This window comes from Cyanistes caeruleus, chromosome 35 (genome assembly GCF_971803275.1).
Source record: "Cyanistes caeruleus chromosome 35, bCyaCae1.hap1.1, whole genome shotgun sequence".
Taxonomy (NCBI): domain Eukaryota; kingdom Metazoa; phylum Chordata; class Aves; order Passeriformes; family Paridae; genus Cyanistes; species Cyanistes caeruleus.
The window spans coordinates 1,463,309-1,482,982 of NC_141736.1; the positions used below are offsets into that span (position 1 = coordinate 1,463,309).

Here is a 19,674-nt window from a genome sequence, read left to right on the forward strand (position 1 = left end):
GGCACTGAGAAGTGTGGCAAAGCCGCATCTCTTCTGTGCTGCACAGGATATCACCCCTGCATGGGTTTTTCGGGGTGCATGTTGCCGAGCAGCGTCTGCACCCCTGGTTTCCGCAGGGTCCTGTGACACGAGAGAGTGGCAAAGCCACGCCTCTTCTGTGCTACACGGGGCACACCCTGCGTGGATTTTTCTGAGTGCACTTTGCCGAGCAGCGTTTGAACCCCTGGTTTCTGCAGGGTCCTGTGGCACTGAGAAGTGTGGCGAAGCCACGTCTCTTCTGTGCTACACGGGACACCCCCCCTGCGTGGTTTATTCGGGGTGAAGCTTGCCAAGCAGCGTCTGAACCCCTGGTTTCCGTGGAGCCCCCGTGGAGCTCAGGGGGGCGTTGCAAGGTGACGTCTCACCTAGGCTAGGTGGGGAAAGCCTCTACATGGTCGAGCGAGGGGCAAACGCTGCCACAGCATCTACACCCCGATCTCTCTAAAAGTTTTTCCGCTGCAGTGTCCGAACCGTAGCTTTTAGACGACTCTGCAGCGTGGTTATGTGCAAGTATTACTAAGTGACACCCGAGAACGGACAGGAGGTGCCTTGTCGCCAGAGGTCGGGGATTACCGGAGCCGCTGAAGACAAGCCTCATGCTATCATGGTCAGCAAGTCTCAGTTTACTGAAATCTTATGCACAACTTAAAATGCTTTTAATTAGCTTATACATATTGCAAAAACTCAGCTCATTATTGGTCTGCTACCATTGACGCATATTGTTCTTTGTGGTTGGCCTTGCAGTTACCAGTTCCTTATCTTCAGCTTGCAGTTCTGCATATTTTGGCAGTTTTGACATCTTGTAATCTATGTAACTCTCTCTTCAGGGGCATACTGACCCTGAGGCCTCATACTTTAACTAATCTTACAGTATCATGTCCTTTTTCTCTTAGCCATTCTTCTGTCAGGCTCTCTACACTTCCCCCGTTTTCTTTAATGGTCAGCATAGACAATCGGTGGTTTTCAAACATTGTCATTACCGTACGCTGCAAACATTGCATTAAACAGGGTAAGATAATCATGATGGCCAAAATTACAAGAAGAATGACTAACCCCATCTGTACTAAATTTTTCAACCACCCCGTTATGCCTAGGGACTGCAACCATCCATCTATTCCCAATCCTTCTTGTACCCTCAAATGTGTAGTCAAATCTTGCAACTTCTTAATTTGTGCATGTATAGAAACAGAATGATCCGATAAATTCATACAACACATCCCTTCAAATTCATCGCAACCGTGTCCTTGCGCTAACAACAAAAAATCAATAGCAGCTCTATTTTGAAGCGTAGCATGCCTAATTGAATCTACATCTAGCAAAAGATCGGACAAAGCTTGCAATGTGGCATTAGTTTGTCTTGCAAGCCAGCATCCCATTTTCCTCAATGTGCTCAAGGCTTGTGCGGTCCCAATACCAGGGACAAGGGACCCGAAAACTGTCTGCACTGGGCTCCAAAAGTCTGCATTATCATCACAATCCTTGGCAAAGGCATGAGCAAACCTTCTCTCTCTATGCTTTTGGTATCGATGCAAAATCATTGATGTGTTGGGTGTTAAGAGAGTCAATCGGCCTAGTGTGCATGGACCGCCTTCCATTCATGAAGGGATCCCTGCCCAAGCTTGATCTCCACATATTAGAAACACACCGTCTGGCAGCCTGATAGGCGTGTTAGAGGATCTTGAGATGTTCTGCATGGTGTAATTACACCATGCTGAGTTATTTCTATATATCGACAGAGATAAGTTAACATTAATGGGCAATGACTTATTAGGTCCTACTCCTCGGGAAACACTTGTCCAATTAAACCTTAAACAAGCATCTGCTAATATGGATCCTAAAATCTCAAGCTCTTGAGGCTCAATTGCTAATGTAGGAAAATGGGGCATAATTTGGTCCCACTGATCTACATTGCCCTGGGGATTAGTGGAGTTACAGTTGTGTGCTGATGATGGACAAGGCCAATTATCTAGAGGAATGCCTACAAGACAAGTGGAAAAAGGATTGCCTGGGGAGCTTAGGGCTAAACATATTGCTTCTTGGCCAGTTTTGTTAGCCAGCGTAACCCAAATATTTTCTTTGGGTTGTGCTGGTACATAGACACAATTAATCAATGGTAGCGCCGCAAGCACAAGCAAAAGCCATATCATAATGTTCTGTCGTTTAAAGGATCGCCACATTTTATCGGTGGCTTTTTTGATGGGGCCTGCAACGTCGATCAAAACGACAGCAGGTATGATCCCAACAATCTGGAGAAACTTGCCATTTGTCGGGATCCGAACATCTTTTCCACAAACAGTATCAAGAATTGCAGAGTTGCTATCTGCGATGACACGGTCTACTGTGTGTTTCACTCTCCAAACCAGCTCCCTGAGATGTAAATCTTCCCTGTTCTCAATCTTTTGGACCGCGGTTCCAAATGGTTCTCCCACTAAGTCAACTAATGCTCTCTGGGGGGAGGCCCTCTGCCACTCAAAAGAGCAAACAAGGCACCAATACCCTCGTCCAAGCGCACGCTGTGACAACCAAAGAGTCTTTTCACACCCGCCACACCTCAGTTTAACCCACGCAACGTGTTCAACTAAGTAACAATGAAGGCAATGCCTGGGGAGATAGCGTAAAAAATGATTATTCAGAGCTGGGAGCACAGAGTCTTCTATCTCCCGTTCCGACTCAAACAGAATCCGGGTGCCAAATCTTTCCTCAATCTGCAGCAGAAGAGGTGCAATCGCCTTCTGAAGCCGGAGTTGCCTTCTCCTGTCCGGGCTGCTCACCGGGCTGCTCATCGGGTATGGCAGCACGCATCCACCTCCCGGGTATCCACTGTGGACCTGTAGGGGTGGAAACACACACATAGCCCCGCCCCCAGTAAAGGACTTGGGCAGGATTTTGCCAAATGCCAGTCTTGGGATCCTTATATTTAACAAATATAGGGGGCGAGGGCAAGGGATCTCTCTAAAAATGTACAATAACAGGGGGCGTGTCTCTGTCTCCAAACAGACATAAGTGGTTTAAAACAAACAGGCTTCTTAGCAGTCTCTCTGTGGGGCTCTTGATATCTGTGTATTTTTCTAAATAACGCTTCAAGGTCCCATTGGCCCTTTCTACAATTGCTTGCCCTGTAGAGACATGTGGAATACCTCTGGTGTGTTTGATATTCCAAAAGTCCATTAACCTTCTGAATTTCTGGCTGCAATATGCTGACCCATTATCTGTCTTTATGTTTCTGGGAACGCCCATTATAGCAATACAACTGTTTAGATGTTTCTCAACATGCTTAGCTTGCTCTCCAGGCTGAGCTGTAGCCCAAATATAATGACTATAGGTGTCAATAGTTACATGAACATATTTCAGCCTGCCGAATGATGGTACATGAGTAACATCCATTTGCCACAGTTCATTGGGCAACAATCCCTTTGGATTAACTCCCATGCTAAGTCCTATGCCCCCATTATGGTGACTGCAGACAGGGCAAGTTTTCACAATGGCTCGTGCCTCGCTGAGTGGTAACTGGAACTCACGGGCCAGTCCTTTTGCATTCTGATGGAAGATTTTATGACTTTCTTGCGCTGCTACGGTGCGTGGAAGGATGTTTTGCTGCTGCACCATTACTAATTTATGAGCTCTGGCATTTCCTTCTCCAAGACCTTCTTCCCATTTATGGCTACGAACGTGGATGATGGAGTAGGGATACTTTCGGGCTTGTAAAGTTTGCTGCAGTTGCATAAACAGTTCGGCCAATTGAGGGTTGGTTACTTCTTTGACACTTGCATCTTCAATTCTCGACGCTACTCCAACGACATACATTGAATCAGAGACTACATTGACAGGCTCTTGAAATTTCCGGAATGCCCATATGAAAGCTAAAAGTTCTAGGGTTTGCAGATCATCGTGCAAGGTTGCTAAAATAATATGATGATACCATTGGCCGCCTCTATTCCAAGTGACTGCAGCTTTTCTGGAACGCTTTCCTGCATCGGTAAAAACTGTAATTGTGTCTTGAATGGGTTGATTTTCTCTTAATGGCCTGGTGATCCATTGCCACTCCCCAAGCCAATGCAGGACTTTAGGAGCTAACGGTCCTGTGGTGATGCAACTAGGAGCTTGTAAAAGTGCTTCCGTAAGGTCTGGCGAATTGAGGAGAAACCAATCAAGAGTTGCTTTTTCCATAGGTAACTGAATAATTGCAGGTTCTCTTCCACTCAATTCAATCGTGCGCAACCTGCCTTTAATGATTAAGGCCGCAAGCCGTTCGATTTTTTGGGTTATTGTTTTTCTTTGTTGCAACTGAGGGCTAAGCCATTCTAAAACCCTTGTCTCCCCCGCTTTCTTTAGCTGGGTTATAGCTCCCATAAGGTGATCTCTGCTATTCCAAATAGTGAGGCTGACCGGGTAAGCTGGATCGTAACGGCTGACAAATCCGGTAGAGATACACCATGAAATGTCTTGCAGAGCGGCAAGCTGGGATGCCGTTAGCGTCACTGGAGCGCAAGGATCTGTGCCCTTTAGCAGTGGTCGCAAGGTGTCTAACAGCGTGTTAGGGATACCAACGATTGGTTTAAGCCACTGGAGATCACCTAGTAATTTTTGTGCTTCATGAAGAGTGGTTGGTACATCTTGAATAGTGAGCTTTTGCGGCCTTACTTGCCTTTCGCTAATAGTCCATCCTAGGTATTTCCATGGCGGCTGCACTTGAAGTTTTTCCTCGAAAACTTTGAGACCATATTTCTGCAACAGAGTGATAACAGCACGCACTTGTTCTGTAGTAAATGGAGATTTCTGAGCAAATAGTATATCATCCATGTAATGATAAATGATAGTGTCTGGCATGGATTGCCTAATAGGCTGCAATGCTGTATCAACGTACAGCTGACACAAAGTGGGTGAATTTCGCATGCCTTGGGGTAACGTTGTCCATTCAAATCGCTTGTCTGGTTCTCCTCTATTTAAGGAAGGCAATGTAAATGCAAACCTTTTTGTGTCTTGGGGGTGCAGGGGTATTGTGAAAAAACAGTCTTTCAGGTCTACAATAAGAATAAGCCAATCTTGGGGTATCATGGCTGGGTTAGGGAGACCAGGTTGTAAGGCTCCCATGGGCTCCATCTGCTGATTAACTGCACGCAAGTCCTGTAATAAACGGTAGTTGCCTGACCTTTTCTTAATGACAAAAACAGGCGTGTTCCAGGGACTTGTAGCAGGTTTGAGATGTTTTAGTTGTAGTTGTTCTGCCACTAAGCGATGCGCTTGTTCAAGATTTTCCCTTTTTAAGGGCCATTGCTTAACTACCACAGGTGTATCAGAGATCCATGTTAATGGTAGAGGGAATGTCCAAGCAATGGCCGTTATGATAAAGGGGAATCTGTGAGTACATACCCTAATTGCGACAAAACGTCTCTTCCAATAATGCAATCGACCTCCGGTGGGAGTGGGGTCAGTGAAAAAATTGTTGCCTGTTTTCCTTCAATTTCTGCGGTGATCAATGGGGAACGTTTAGCAAGTCGGATTCCTCCTATACCGGAGACTGTAGTATTGGCTGATAAAAGGGGCCACATTTTAGGATATTTATTAGTGTCAATAATACAAGTATCTGCTCCAGTATCTAGCAGGGCCTTTTCAAGGGTAATGGTCTGCCCTTGATAACGGAGATGGCAGGCTTTCTTTGGTCGTGTGGCGAGGTCAATGACAGGCAAAGCAATGCTCCCTGAAGAACCAAGACATTTTGTCCGACGTGGTTCAGTGGATCGAGGCGGTATGTTAACAGTCAAGTGTGGTAAAGGCACAAACTGCGCAATTCTTTGCCCTTTTGGAATGGTAAGCGGAGGGAACTGGGTACTAACAATGATGAAAAGTTCTCCTTCAGTATCAGCATCAACTACCCCTGGTTCGATGGAAAGGCCTAGAACGGACCCTGAGGAGCGGCCTAAAATCAGTCCCCCAGTTGGCTGTCCATTAATAATCAGTGGTCCATGAATGCCGGTAGGAATAGTATGTGGAGCATTATTGTAGAGTGTGGTGTCTACTGCTGCTGCCAGGTCCAATCTGAGGCTGCCAGAGGTTGCTGGCAGAAGTTGATCGCTCGGCTGTCGGAGGCAGGGGCTACTTCTGTCTCCGCGCGGCCCGGTTTCGCGCTGGCTCTCCAGTTTCCCGACCCCCGACGACAGGCATTGTTATTGTGAGTGTTGGATTGACATTTTCCGCACCAGACTCCCGATGCATTGCATTCGCGGCGGATGTGTCCCATTCGTCCACATCTGAAGCACTTCATTCTTCCACCCACACCGGGGCGCCGTTGGAGGGGTGCAAGGGCAGCTAAAACCTGACTCTGGGCTGCTAAAGTTTGCTCCTTAAAAGCTTGTGCCTGGTGCTGCAGTCCTTCTCCTATCTTCTGCAAAGCTTCTACCATAAACACCTGAGTGCCACTTGGCATGGCTGCAGCCTTATCTAACAAATCTTGGACATTCCAATGTCCTGGTGCTGTGGCTATTATGGATCGAGTTGTAGCATTTCCATTTTGTAATATGCACTGCTTTACTAACGCATCTTGCATATGCTCAGCTATACCTGCTTTGGCCAGAGCTTCAATAATTTTGTCCACAAAGGAGCCTAGGGCTTCATCTCTACCTTGCTTAATCCCCATATACATGGGAATACCCCCAGGTGCCCTGATCTTATCCATAGCTCTTTTTGCAACTGCCATAGCCTCTCTCAGCTTTTCCCCCCCCAAGGCCGCCTGGTGCTCTAAACAAATGTGTGCTCCATTGCCCATAAGTTTATCTACAGTGATCCCTGCGAGAGGGTCACCGGCAGGCCGAGGAAGTGCAGCGCTTGCAGCCGCTTCCTCCCTCCACCGGGTTTCAAACATAAGCCTTTGATGAGGGGTATATATGAGGCGAGACATGCCTCTAATGTCAGCGGGCAGCAGGACAGCCGAATTAAAGAGGTACTCGATCATTTGTTTCGCGGGCTCACTAGTGACTCCAAATTGTGCCACCGTTAATCTTAATTGAGACAAAAGTTTCCAATCAAGCTGCGTAACTTCAGCTCGTTGGCCCCCCCCTTGCAAAGGGTGAAATATCACGGGAAAAGCAAGCGGGGAGGCTATTTGCTCCTGAGCTGCTGCCACCAGTTCCGTGTCTCCCTCTTGCAGACCCTGCTTTGCTAGCGCCGCCCACGCTTCACGCCAACCCTGTGCCATAGCCTCCGCGAGATCTGATAATGTACTTGAAGAGGGGGGCGGCGGAAGCGGCGAGCGATCCGAGGGGACAGGGGGTGCAGATGGAGTGGTAGACTCCCTAGGATCTGGCGGGGGCAGATCAACAGAAGCAAATATCGGTGGATTTGGAGCTGAAGGGTCGATGTAAGCCTTACTGCGATCCTGCGCCGCACGGGCATTATCGGCAGCTCGCTTTTCTGCCTGACACATTAACAACTCATTCTGCACCACCTTCCATAACTTACTCATCTTTTTTGCTACTTTGTCATCTTCTAAAGCTAACTCCCATAAGCGATCACCATACCTGCGCCACTCATGAAGCTCGTGGACTGAGTGAGGGTTAGTAAAAAACTCATAAGAAACAGCATGGGTTAACAGGAGAGGTAAATCCTTCTCTAAATCTAAACCCTTGATGCCCCGCTTTCTCAAGAAGGCGGCAAAAAGATCATATGCCGCTTGCCTGTCCATACTCACTGGTACCGTTGCAACCCCCCAGGCGTCGGCAGCGCGTAGCGGCAGAGCCCACCGATGTGGCGCTCAGGGCGAGCTATCGCCGTCCAAGGGACCCGTCCCCAACGCAGCTCTAAAGAGGAAAGGGAAAGCCTGTTCGGGTGCCAGATGTCGCCAGAGGTCGGAGATTACCGGAGCCGCGGAAGACAAGCCTCATGCTATCATGGTCAGCAAGTCTCAGTTTATTGAAATCTTATGCACAACTTAAAATGCTTTTAATTAGCTTATACATATTGCAAAAACTCAGCTCATTATTGGTCTGCTACCATTGACGCATATTGTTCTTTGTGGTTGGCCTTGCAGTTACCAGTTCTTAATCTTCAGCTTGCAGTTCTGCATATTTTGGCAGTTTTGACATCTTGTAATCTATGTAACTCTCTCTTCCAGGGACATACTGACCCTGAGGCCTCATACTTTAACTAATCTTACAGTATCATGTCCTTTTTCTCTTAGCCATTCTTCTGTCAGGCTCTCTACAGTGCCTGGCCAGCACCCATCGCTGGAGCTCTGAGAGACAAGCCAACACCATTTAAATAAGAGGTGAGTCACAAACCAGTCTATCATGGGTCAAAACTGTTCAACCCCAGACAAAAATCTGTATAAGCAACTAAAATTCTTACTGAAAGCCAGCCAAAGTAATTTGCCTAAATGAGAACTAAAAACCCTCCTAACCTGGACTCTAGTTCATTTCCCAAACACAAAACACTCCGAATTCTTTACTAGAGATTTCTGGGACGCAGTTGGTAATAAGCTTTTTAATAACATCTCCCGCCGAGATATGGCAGCCGCTAAACTCCTCCCAGCCTGCAGAGCACTGGTAGAAATGTGTGCTGCGAATACACAACGCGCGACCAGCCCCCCGTACCCCGCAACCCCCATCTCTCCTACCCCTCCCCCCGAACACGCGGCCCCCGTACCCTCTCTCCCCGCCGGCCCCTCTCCCTTCTTGCCCGCTCAGACCGGTGTGCCCCCGCCCCCCGAGCACGCGGCCCCCGTTCCCCCTACCCCAGTCCTGGCACGCTCCGTTCCCACCCCTCTCCCCGCCTTCCCTGTCCCACCGCCCCCCCGCTTTTGCCCCCCTCCTGCCGTCCGAGCTTCCCCCAATGTTGCGGTCCTGCCCCATCCTGCCGTCCCCGCAGGTATGGGCCCCGGCGCCGCTGCGGCTCCGCCGACCCCTGGCGGCGCGGTCCCCGCGGTCCCGCCTTCCCCCGCCGACACCGTGGTTTAGGGCCCCGCCACCCCGCCCACCCTCGGCATCGCGGTTCCCGCAGCTCAGCTCCCCTACACCCCCTCTGTGCCGCCTCCGCCTCATTGGCGCCCCACAGGCTCCGCTTTCCCGGCGCCCGTGGAGCCGCCGGCCCCGCCGCCGCTGTCCAGCAACACCGTTCTGTGCGGTGTGGCGCGCCCCGATTAGGAACTCCCGCTGCCGCCCACCACTCCCCCATGCTGCCCTGCGGCGCTGACGTCAGCCACGCATGCGCAGTCACCGCTTCTATCGCCGATGCTCCTGCCGCCACCGTCCCCGGGCCCCCCGTGCCACCCCCCTGTGCCAGCCTCTCAAACCGCGGAGGGGGAGAAAGAGAACAGGCACGGGACCCCGGCTCTACAACTGCTGACACCCGCGTCGCCTCTGCCACCGCCCAGCCCAGCCACTGTCGAGTCCCCGCCATGCGTCTTCACGTCCCCGCGCCCACCACCGAAGCCGCCCGACGCTGGCACACATCCCCGCCTGTCTCTGCCCCGCTGCTAACACCAGCACAGATCCCGTCTGTATCCGCTACACCAACAACTCTCCCCGACAACGCGAACAGCGACAGCCACGGCCACCGTGCAGCGATGTGCTGCCACTTCCGGGTTCACCTACGCGGCCACTGTCACAGCCATGATGAAACAGCACGCGCGACTCTTGAATCCCCCTGCACCACAACCAGCAGCCACGAAACACGGGGGAGAATGGGAGCGAGAAATAGAGGGAAATAAAGAAAGAGATTATTCAGAAGCAGATACTGTAGCACAAACAGTGACAGTTCAAACAAAGGAACTTAGAAAGACTTTGAGAGAAAGTGATCTACCAGAGACAGTTCAAGAAAAAAAAAAAAAACAAAAAATCGAAATCCCATTATTTGCATGAATGCATGTTGCTTTTACCCTTTTGCTTTAATTTTTATAGTAAAACTTTACCTGTAAATCAGCCCAAGATAAATGCCTGGGTTGCCTTAGCCAAAGACTGCAAGCTTTGATACCATCTGTTTGTCAGATCATACCATTCCTATTCATAAACAGCTGCAAAATTTGAAAAATGCAGCCAACCAAACTCATATTAATAATTCTAAAGTGAATCAAAATGACCTTCAAAGGTTAGAGAAGCTGGACAATTTGTTTAAAGGTTTAAGCCTTGCACCTTGGCTAAGACAACTCAGTAAAATAAGCTTAATTGTTTTAATAAGTGTTAATTGTAGTCTTAGCAGCAGTACCTGTTATACTTCAGTGTGTGCAAAAACTAACAAGACAGTTTCTATTATCTTAAATAGTTCATCGAGACAGGGGAGATGTTGGGGAGGATGAAACAGGGAAACCTTATGAATATGATTGTTTGGCACTAGATTCTGAAAATATGAAGGCTAGAATCAAAGTAGAAATGAAAGCCTGCTTTGAGTCCTAGGATACTGAGTACTGGTTAACCAAAGAACAATAGCCTAGCCAGCTAGAGGAGAATCCCTGTTGATAAAACAATGTCCTTCTGCTGACAGAAAGTCCAAAGGTAAAGAAGCAAGGAAAGAACTTGTAAAGTTTTGTAGAATCTAAAATGCACCACTGTATGTTAATATAGGGAAGTGCATAGGCTGTATGTAAATTCTTTAGTGGGTGTGTCTCACGGTGATTGGTTACTAAGAATTAGAATATTCACGATAGAAAAAGACATATTGGATTGTAACAAGAACTTCGCTCTCTTAGCTCTTACCTCTTAACTCTTATCTCTTAACTCTGACCTCTTAGCTCTCTTACCTTTTCTCTCCTACCTCTGAACCCCTCTCCCTTACCTCTTACCCCTTTACCCCTCTCCCCCACTCTTAACTCTCAGCCCCCTCTCCCTGCTCCTACCCCTCTAGTCTTCCCTGCTCTCTCCCTCTGGTTTTTCCGTCTTTCCCTCTGCTTCTCTTACTCCTTCCCTCCCCTTTCCAATCTCTCCTCTCCTGCTCTGCGGGCTCTCCCTCCTCCCCCTGACCACATGGATGCCAAGGCTGGTGGCAGACACGGGTCTCCCCTCTCTTTACCTGTAGAGGAATGGCTAGAGAGCAAAGGTCATGTTCCCATGCAGCAGTTAGCTGAGAAAGAATTAGACAATAGACTACAGTCAGTGTGAGATGTTGCAAAGTTAGGAAGACCTTAGTGATAACTGTTAACTGAGAACAGGATGCTGTGATCAGAAGAATGTGAATTCAGCATAGATGAGCGATCACAGGAATGTGGAATTAGGTGGAGTTGACCTTAAATGAAATATCCAATAATGAGCTTGCTTTTGTACTATGTATGAGCCTAATTATTGATTATATAAGTGGTTTTAGAATTACCAATAAATGAGACTTGCTGATCATTCATATTGAGTGCTGCATTTCTCCCGCCGACCTCATCATTTACCCTTATAATAAATTGCTTATACTTGAACAGCTTGACCCAGGAGAAGTCTCTCACCGCGAGCGAGCGTTTTTTCACTTCAATATAGCTGAACATGGCGTTAAGGTCTACCCCTTCATAAAAGGGCGGGTTGGCGTCATACCAAAGCCAACAAGAATGGGTAAAGTCTGGCTTTGTTGCATTCAACAACAAAAACGCGGCATTTAGCATACGGTGAAAAAGAGCATGAGAAGTTAGTTCAAGCGCACTATGAAATGCTGGTGTAACACTACTGAAGCTAGGTGTGGGACTGCTATTTATATGATTGTATTGTTGGGCTACAACTCGGTTGGGCCCGAGAGCGGTATGGTGCGGTGGTGAAGTTCTGATAATTTGAACGATCATGTTTGGGTCTACATCCCAGCTATGGAGAAATACTGACCACTTTTGTCCTAGCAACCAGCTGGTGTCTTGAGGTTGCAGGACTGTTACGTTTAGGTGGGAGCAGCTTCCTTTAACAGCGATCATTCCGCTCTTAGCAAATATGGGCCGCTTGCAGTCTTTGGGCCAAAAACTCACATCTAGAAAACTATCTCTTTTTTCTGGTGCCCACTGGTTACTGGTAACAATGGTTTCACAGCTCCAATACCCACAAAACCCATACCCGGGGTAGGTGCAGTAGCTTTTACTGGGGTTGACACTGGGGCACCAGTATGTTTCCCAATTAACGTAAGCAAAAGGTTTTCCCTGATTAGGATCAATTCCTATTCCATCAGAGTTAAATATTTCATTAATGTGAACAATGAAACTAGGAGCGTTAGACACAGTTTGTGCAATTACTCTACCGTCTATGGGATTACGAAGTGTCCAGGCACATGGTCGGTAGGGGTGCGCATCTGGTTCTCCTTGTCCGATGCGAGGCAGGTTTAGAAACAGGAAAACACAAAAGCACAGATGTTGTTGTAAAATTGTCGGTGTCCATGTTGAGGGCAAGAAGCGAGGTCGACGAGGAGGATTACAGCGGCAGACCTGTCAAAAGAAACTCCGAGGTTTCATTAGTTAAGTTATGCAATACAGGTTTTATTGATTTTAAAGAACACCATTTAATAATGTTGTCTTTTTCTACTGCTGCATACCCCTGACCTGTTAGGACTAATTTCCATCCTGGTTCCCAATTTCTCAATTCATTCTTAATATTAACTGGTGGACCTTCTTTCAGTGCTTCAGTGGCCCAGTGCTTTTGAGAAGGGGCCCGTGCTTGATCTCCCCTGGGAAATTGGTTCAGCGCTAGCATGGCGGTGGCTAGCAGACATGGCTGTTCTGGCGGAGGGATGTTATTGATAAACCCTTCTGCTTTGGCTAAGGTTTCTAACTTAGATTTTAAAGTTTGGTTTGCTCTTTCCATGATGTCTTGTCCCGTACTATTGTATGGAATGCCCTGCTTTAGGGTAATGTTCCACTTAGTAGCAAACTCTTGGGTTGACTTGGAAATAAAGTTTGTGCCATTGTCCATTTTGATTTGTTTTGGAATGCCGAGCCATGCCATAGCTGTTAACCAGTGTTGAATCATCGCCTTAGAATTTGTCTTCGTGTGTTGGGTCGCAACGATCATGCCGCTGTATGTGTCAACTGTTACAGTGAGCCAAGCTTGAGGTTTTAATATTTGGCAGAGGGTAAAGTCTGTTTGCCAAATCTTGGAGGCCTTGAGGCCTCTAGGGTTGATCCCACTGAACCACAAGGGCGCTTTCTGACAGCGGGGACAAGTGGCCACTATGTGCCTGGTGTCTGCTATTGAGATGTTGCATTTTTTGACAGGTGCTTTGGCTCCAACATGGAGTGACTCATGCAGTTGCCATGCGTCTTGTAAAGTCCAAAGCCCCTTTGCTGCAGCATCGGCCTTGTCATTGCCATTTTGAAAAAATCCCTTAACGGGGTTGTGTCTGTTGACGTGTATCACAGATACGATGCCTTGACGTGAGGAAAGTGCTTCTTCTATCATTGCAGCAGCAGAGGATGTTGAAATGCCTGGTCCAGACATCGCTTGACAGAGCCTGGCAACGTACATGGAGTCTGTTACGATGTTAAGGTGCTCTGATTGGAACAACCCGCATGCCAACACCACAGCGGAGGCTTCTAGAAGTTGGATAGACAGTGACTTGGTTGTCATTTTCACACACTGCCATCGTTCTTGTGTCTGCCACACTACAGCTGCGGTAGAAGTGGTTGAGGATGCGTCCGTGAAAACAGTTGGCCCAGGGAGTGGTCGGTCCATGACCTTTTGTGGGAGGTTGACGTCTGCTATCGCTAGCAGCTGAGACCATGGAGGTTTCGCGGCATAGCAGAGCTCTCCACCAAATCCAAAAAGGGCCAGAGCAAGATGTTCTGAGATTGCTACCAACGATGTCAGGATCTGCGTCCGGAAGGGCAAATATATTTTTGCAGGCTTGAAACCTAGGTGGCTCAGGGCAAGCTTTCTGCCCTTCATGATGAGGTTTCCGAGGCATTCCACTCCCGGGGTAAACGCGTGTGAGGCTGTTCCAAGTTACCCATTGTACCGGTTGCGCTTTATCAGGAGGTCCTTGTGCCAATGCTCCTACTCCCCCCTCTCTGGTAAAATGTACGTATAGGTCTAAAGATAGACTTGGGTTCCATCTAGAAAGAACTGTCGCGGACAACTGTCGTTCGATGAAATCGAGCGAGCGCATGGCTTCGTTTGAGAGGGTCTTACGCTCCCATGGATGCTTGCCTTGAAGGAGAATGTACAATGGAGACATGACTTCTGGTGGGATGAGGACAACATTGTGTAGCCATTGCAAGGATCCTACTAGCTGTTGTGCGTCGTGCAGTGTCTTGAGATGGTGGCGAATCTTGACTGTTGGGGGTGTCACATAGGAGCTGGCGATTTTTATGCCTAGGAATGTGACAGAAGGACTTTTCTTTATTTTTGCCTCTGCTATTTCAAAGCTGTTGGTCTTTAAAACTTCAGAAATGGCTAACACAAGATTGTCTACACGGTCCAGTGTCGGCGCTGCAACAAGGATGTCGTCTATATATTGGATGATAGTGGCTTCTGGGTTTGTGGATCGAATAGGCAGTAGGGCTCGACTTACAATGATTTGGCATATGGTAGGAGAGTTGACCATCCCCTGGGGAAGGACTGTCCAGTGGAAGCGCAAATTAGGCTGTTGACCGTTAGGGAATACTACAGAAAAGGCAAATCGCTCTTTGTCTTGGCCATGTAGGGGAATGGAAAAGAAGCAGTCTTTAATATCAAGTACTGCACACAGTTGATCTGTTGGGACAAAAGAGTTAGCAGGTTTGTACCGGACCCATGGGTTGAATTTTTTGTTGACAGTGCGCAGGTTGTGGAGCAGACAAAAGCCTTCGCCGCTGCGTTTAGGTATTACGAACACTGGTGTGTTCCATGGAGAGGTAGATGGTTCGATGTGTCCTCTTTCTAATTCTCACTGGAGTAATTGTAAAAGAATTGACATTCAAGGCTCAGGGATGGGCTACTGCTCGACCCACACTGGGTCCGATGACTTCCAGGTTAACTTGATTGGGGGTGGTAGGTATGCTGCAGTGGCCCTTAGGGTAAATTTGTCACCCTGACTCTTAGCTGGGATAGGGCATCCCATCCTAATAGAGGTGGGACGTTTGATAGGACATAAACATAAAGGTCTACAGTCTTTTCAGGGCCTTCTTCAGTATGCAAGGTTATTGTTATGAGTTCTATGCTCCTTTTGGTGACTGAGACTCCTCCGACTCCACCTACGGTTGGAGCTTCTTCTACCTTCCAGCTTGGAGGCCAATACGTTTGTGGGATAACAGTTACATTGGCACCTGTGTCTATTAAGAAAGGGATGCTGATTGTGACCTGGCTCGATGAGTTTTTCCAGGGGCCTATCATGGAACGGCAAATGAGCTGTTGGCAGATTCCCCATACTACTGGGGGGCTGTTGCATTCCACTGCCAGGGCCACCCAAGGGTTTCGCTCCCCACATTGCCTCGTTGTCCCATGGGCGTAGTTGATTCTTGTGGGGGCATTGGCTGGGCCATAAAGTTGGTTGCCTCTCAGGGAGGCAACGGGTTCGGAAGGTGTTCACTCCGTTTGGGTTTCACATAGGTGGGCCACTGGATGTCCCAACTGGGAGGGGGACTCACGCAGCCCATTGGTCCGCTCCCCTGCCCCTGCCGTTTCCCTTCTTAAATCTACATTCTCTGGCAATGTGTCTCTTTTTTCTGCAGCCCCAACACGGTCCTCTTGGTTTACTTTGGGGTGGGGGGGTCAGAGGTCGGCCGGTTACAGTCGTGGCGGTTCTGAACAGTCATGACCTCTGCCACAGCAGCGCTCACTGCAGCGTGGATTTGAGTTAGGTGTTCCTCTCTTGTTACATGCTTAATCATCGCCGCAACACTTGAGTTAGGTGGCACTGAGTGCAAAATTTCTTTGGTGGCTAAGTTACATTGTTGGCGCAGGCAGTCAGCAACAACTAGGCCTTTGGCCTCTGCCGGCAGGTTGGAAGAATCTATGGCAGCTTGGAGCTGGCCTACAAATTGAGTAAAGCTTTCGCTCTCACTTTGCCTTATGGTAGACCATGGGGCAGGTTTGGCAACTACTCTGCAGACAGTACAAATAGCCTCTCTGGCTGCACGGGTTGTGGCTGCAACTTCTGGGGCTCTCATGTTTTGGGCCTGAGCTTGAGGTGTGATCATTGTTGGATCTTTGCCTGTCAGTCGTTGTAAGCTGGATCCCTGTAGCGGATGGTTGTCCCCAGCTACTTTTGCTAGCTCATTTAAGCAATTGTCCTCCCACTCTTGTTTAAACACTATCATCCCCGTGCCATCAAAGATCATTCTGCATGTTTGCTTAATATCAAAAGGTAGCATGTCGTTGTTACCAAAGACACCATCAATTAAGGTAGAAACCATAGCAGAGTTTATTCGTTTTTCAGCAATTGCTTTAACAATTGCTTGTACGTCCTTGGGGTTAACTGGGGAATAGGTCTTCTGGCCATTCGCTTCACTTACTGGGAATGCTAGTACTGCAGGAGAAGCCCATTCAGCACACGCCATTTTTGAATCTCTTTCCAGTCTGTAAGTGGCGTGGATTCTTGCGGATATGGGGCTATAGATCTTTTCAGTTTACCAAAGCTTATTTGCATATTTTCGAAGTCTGAGTCTGAGTCAGAGCCTGAGCTAGATGTACGTCTGAATGTATACTGCTCTACTTCCCACGTGCGCTGTCGGTGGCCCCAGTCCCCTTTCGAATCAGAGGCAGAAGTCGAATGGCAGTGGGCTTCTGGACTACGATACCTTTTGGTGGGACTTCGCCCTCTCCCTTTCCCATGGGGGGGTTTCTCCCCTCCTTTTCCCTGCCTTCCTTCCAGCGGGTTCTTTTGTTTATAAGGGAATGTTTTAGGGTGCGCTCCCTGATTGGACCGTGGGCTCTCCTCTCCTTTGCCGTCTGTATCCTCCCACTTCCCCTCAAACTCCCGATCGCGCATGTCTGTGCATGTTATGCACTCTTCACCCTGCCCCTCGCTCTTTTCTCCGGCGCCATTTTGCGGCGCGTATGGTGGGGGTCTTTCCCAAATATCTTTAGGGCCTGTGGTATTAAGCGCACTTTGAGGTTCTACGGCATCGGTACTTTTTGACTGTTGATTATGTTCTATGGCCAAACCAGGGGTAGGACTGAGAGATCGGGACGATGACTCGGGGCGGTCGTTGTTACTGGATGGCCAGTTAGAATTAGTGGGGCAGTCAATAAATGTGGTCTGAGTAGCTGCTCCAACCCCCACTCGTGGTGTAACCTTTAGACAGCATTGGGCTGCCTTCCAAGTTTCTTGCTCTTGGAGCGCCTTTCGCAATGCTTGCATAACCCTCTCCCAGCTCTTAAGACACTTGCTGGATTTAAAGCACAATACATCTTCTGCAAGCACCTTAGTGCATCTGTCCCAACACTCTGGGTGAAGAATGTCTACAGGACAATCAATGGCATCTGATTTTAATAATCTGGCAACCGCACATTCAAAATCTTTCGCTTTACAATCAATCCCTCACTGCTTATGCAGTTGTGAAACTGCCTTGCCGAGAGCTTCTATCCTGGCAGTATGGGAGCGTCCTCCCCGCCAAAGTCGGTCCTGCCGCTCCGGCCGTCTTTCAGCGTCCGGCGAGTCTCCCGATATCCCGGCCACTCGTACCCGTGTGCTGGGGAGCGGTCCCAGGTTTCAGCACCACTATGTTGCCTCAGCGGAGGCAAGGCGACCCAGTTAGAGAAAGACACGACAGCAAAACGTACAGGCCTGTCGGGCTATTCACACACGCACACCAATGTGGTGGATGGCGAAAAGCATTTATTTCCTGTTTGTGCGACTTTATATAACCATGGTATGCTTGCGTCACTACTACATTGCTATTGGTTAGCGTACTTGGAGAGGAAGGGGCTCTACCTTCCCGTACATCACGAGATCTTCCAGTTGGTTTCTCTCTATCTAACCACAAATGGCAAAAGAAAGGCTACGGACAACCTCCATTCCTTATTGGGGGGATATGGTTACCAAAGATGAGGAAAAGGCTTAACCTCTTGTTTGCCTCAATTTTCAACATCAAGACAGGTTTTCCTCAGGACGAGTGTTCTCCTGAGCTGGTAGATGGGGACAGGGAGCAGAAGAGCCCCCTGTAATTCAGGAGGAAGCAGTCAGAGACCTGCTGAGCCACTCAGATGCTCACAGGTGGGTGGGATCAGATGGGATCCATGCTAGGGGGATGAGGGAGCTGGTAGATGAGCTCCCCAAGCTGCTCTCCATCATTTCTCCTCATCAGTCCTGGCTCACTGAGGAGGTCCAAGAGGACTGGAGGTGCCAGTGTGAGCCCATCCCCAAGAAGGGCTGGTAGGAGGCTCTGGGGAACTCCGGGCCTATCAGCCTGAGCTCAGTGCCTGGTGAGGTTTTGGAACAGATCCCGTTGAGTGCCATCACATGGCACCTCCAGGATGGCCCAGGGGTCAGACCCAGCCAGCGTAGGTTTAGGAGGGGTAGGTCCTGCCTGACCAACCTGATCTCCTTTTATAACCAGCTGACCCGCCTGGTGGGTGCGGGAAAGGCTCTGGATGTGTCGAGCTGGACTTGAGCAAGGCCTTGGACACGGAGAGCCACAGCATTCCCTGGATAAGCTGCGGCCCATGGCTTGGACAGGAGCACTCTTTGCCAGCTTCAGAACTGGCTGGAGGCCGGGCCCAGAGAGTGGTGGGGATGGTGCTGCATCCAGCTGGTGTCCAGTCCCTGGTGGTGTCCCCAAGGATCTGTGCTGGGCCCAGTCCTGTTTAATATCTTCACTAAGGGTCTGGCTGAGGGGTCGAGTCCAGCACTCACAAACTGCAGATGACACCAAGCTGGCTGCAAGTGTGGATGTGCTGGAGGGCAGGACAAGGAGACACAGCCTTAAGCTGCACAAGGGCAGGTTTAGGCTGAACAATAGGAAGGAGTTCTTCCCAGAAAGGGTGATTGGGAATTGGAATGGGCTGGCCAGGGGAGAAGTGGCAGAGTCACTGTCCCTCTCCAGTGGTCTGGGGGAATGACATCAATCTCTGTGCAATAACTGCTTTTGCTTTAAAACAATTGCTTCAAAATTGCTTCCTGTTTCACCCTGAGTGTCTGTGCTCTTTTTGTATTAGTTGATATTTGTTGAAGAGAGAAGAAGTCACCCACAGAAGTGATTTTTCTAGGAGGGGGCTGCTAAGAGCTTCCTCTGTGTTTAGCAAAAGCAATAGCTGTCTGGCTCTGAGAATTGACAACCTATTAAATAATTTTGAAGCTGGGTCTGCCTCTGTGAAATCCACATTTTAAAGACAGGCAATCCCAGGAATGCTCTCTCTCGCTTCCAGCTGTGAAGAGTTAACTGGGTGCTGGTCAGGCTGGCCCTGCTTCACCCTGGCCTGCACCGAGCCGGGCTCCGCCAGGCCCCGGGAGTGGCTCTGGGCTGGGCTAGGCTCCCTTCACCATGGCCTGCATGGCCCCAACGGCTGCTGGGCACAGGGAGGGGAAGCCACCGGCCTGCAGCTGAAATTGAAGGTAGCAGGGGCCTGGAACCAGCCATGTGGCCAGAATGGCCACAACGCTTCTGGCTGGGTCCCCTGAGATTTTGGCACAGCCCCAGCACGGCCTGAAATCCATCACTGTGACTGCTTTGGCCACTGCCCAACAGAAACCAACATGGGTTTGATATTAATCTGGGTGAGATATTAACTCTTTCAGTGCACAGATGAGACCTGCAGACCTCAATCCTCCCCTTGGGTGAGA

At 49.0% G+C, this 19,674-nt stretch overlaps 2 protein-coding genes across 5 annotated transcripts in view; one reads left to right on the plus strand and one right to left on the minus strand.

The window, feature by feature from the left end:
• The window catches only part of LOC111945000 (uncharacterized), a 55,366-nt gene extending 44,008 nt beyond the window's left edge, over positions 1-11,358 (plus strand). For 2 of the 4 annotated variants that reach the window (XR_015281445.1, XR_015281448.1), the window contains one exon: positions 7,746-8,686. The gene's annotated coding sequence lies outside the window, so the exon portion shown is untranslated. Of the gene's footprint in view, positions 1-7,745; positions 8,687-9,084 lie in introns of those variants that run through there. The other 2 variants (XR_015281446.1, XR_015281447.1) reach the window with 2 other exon arrangements.
• Positions 645-7,807, minus strand: LOC147647646 (uncharacterized). Its single transcript, XM_086871371.1, is given in 2 exon segments — positions 645-2,867; positions 7,724-7,807. A coding segment is annotated over 1 exon segment (1,935 nt). The 5' UTR covers positions 2,823-2,867; positions 7,724-7,807; the 3' UTR covers positions 645-887.
• Positions 11,359-19,674: the final 8,316 nt, after the last annotated feature.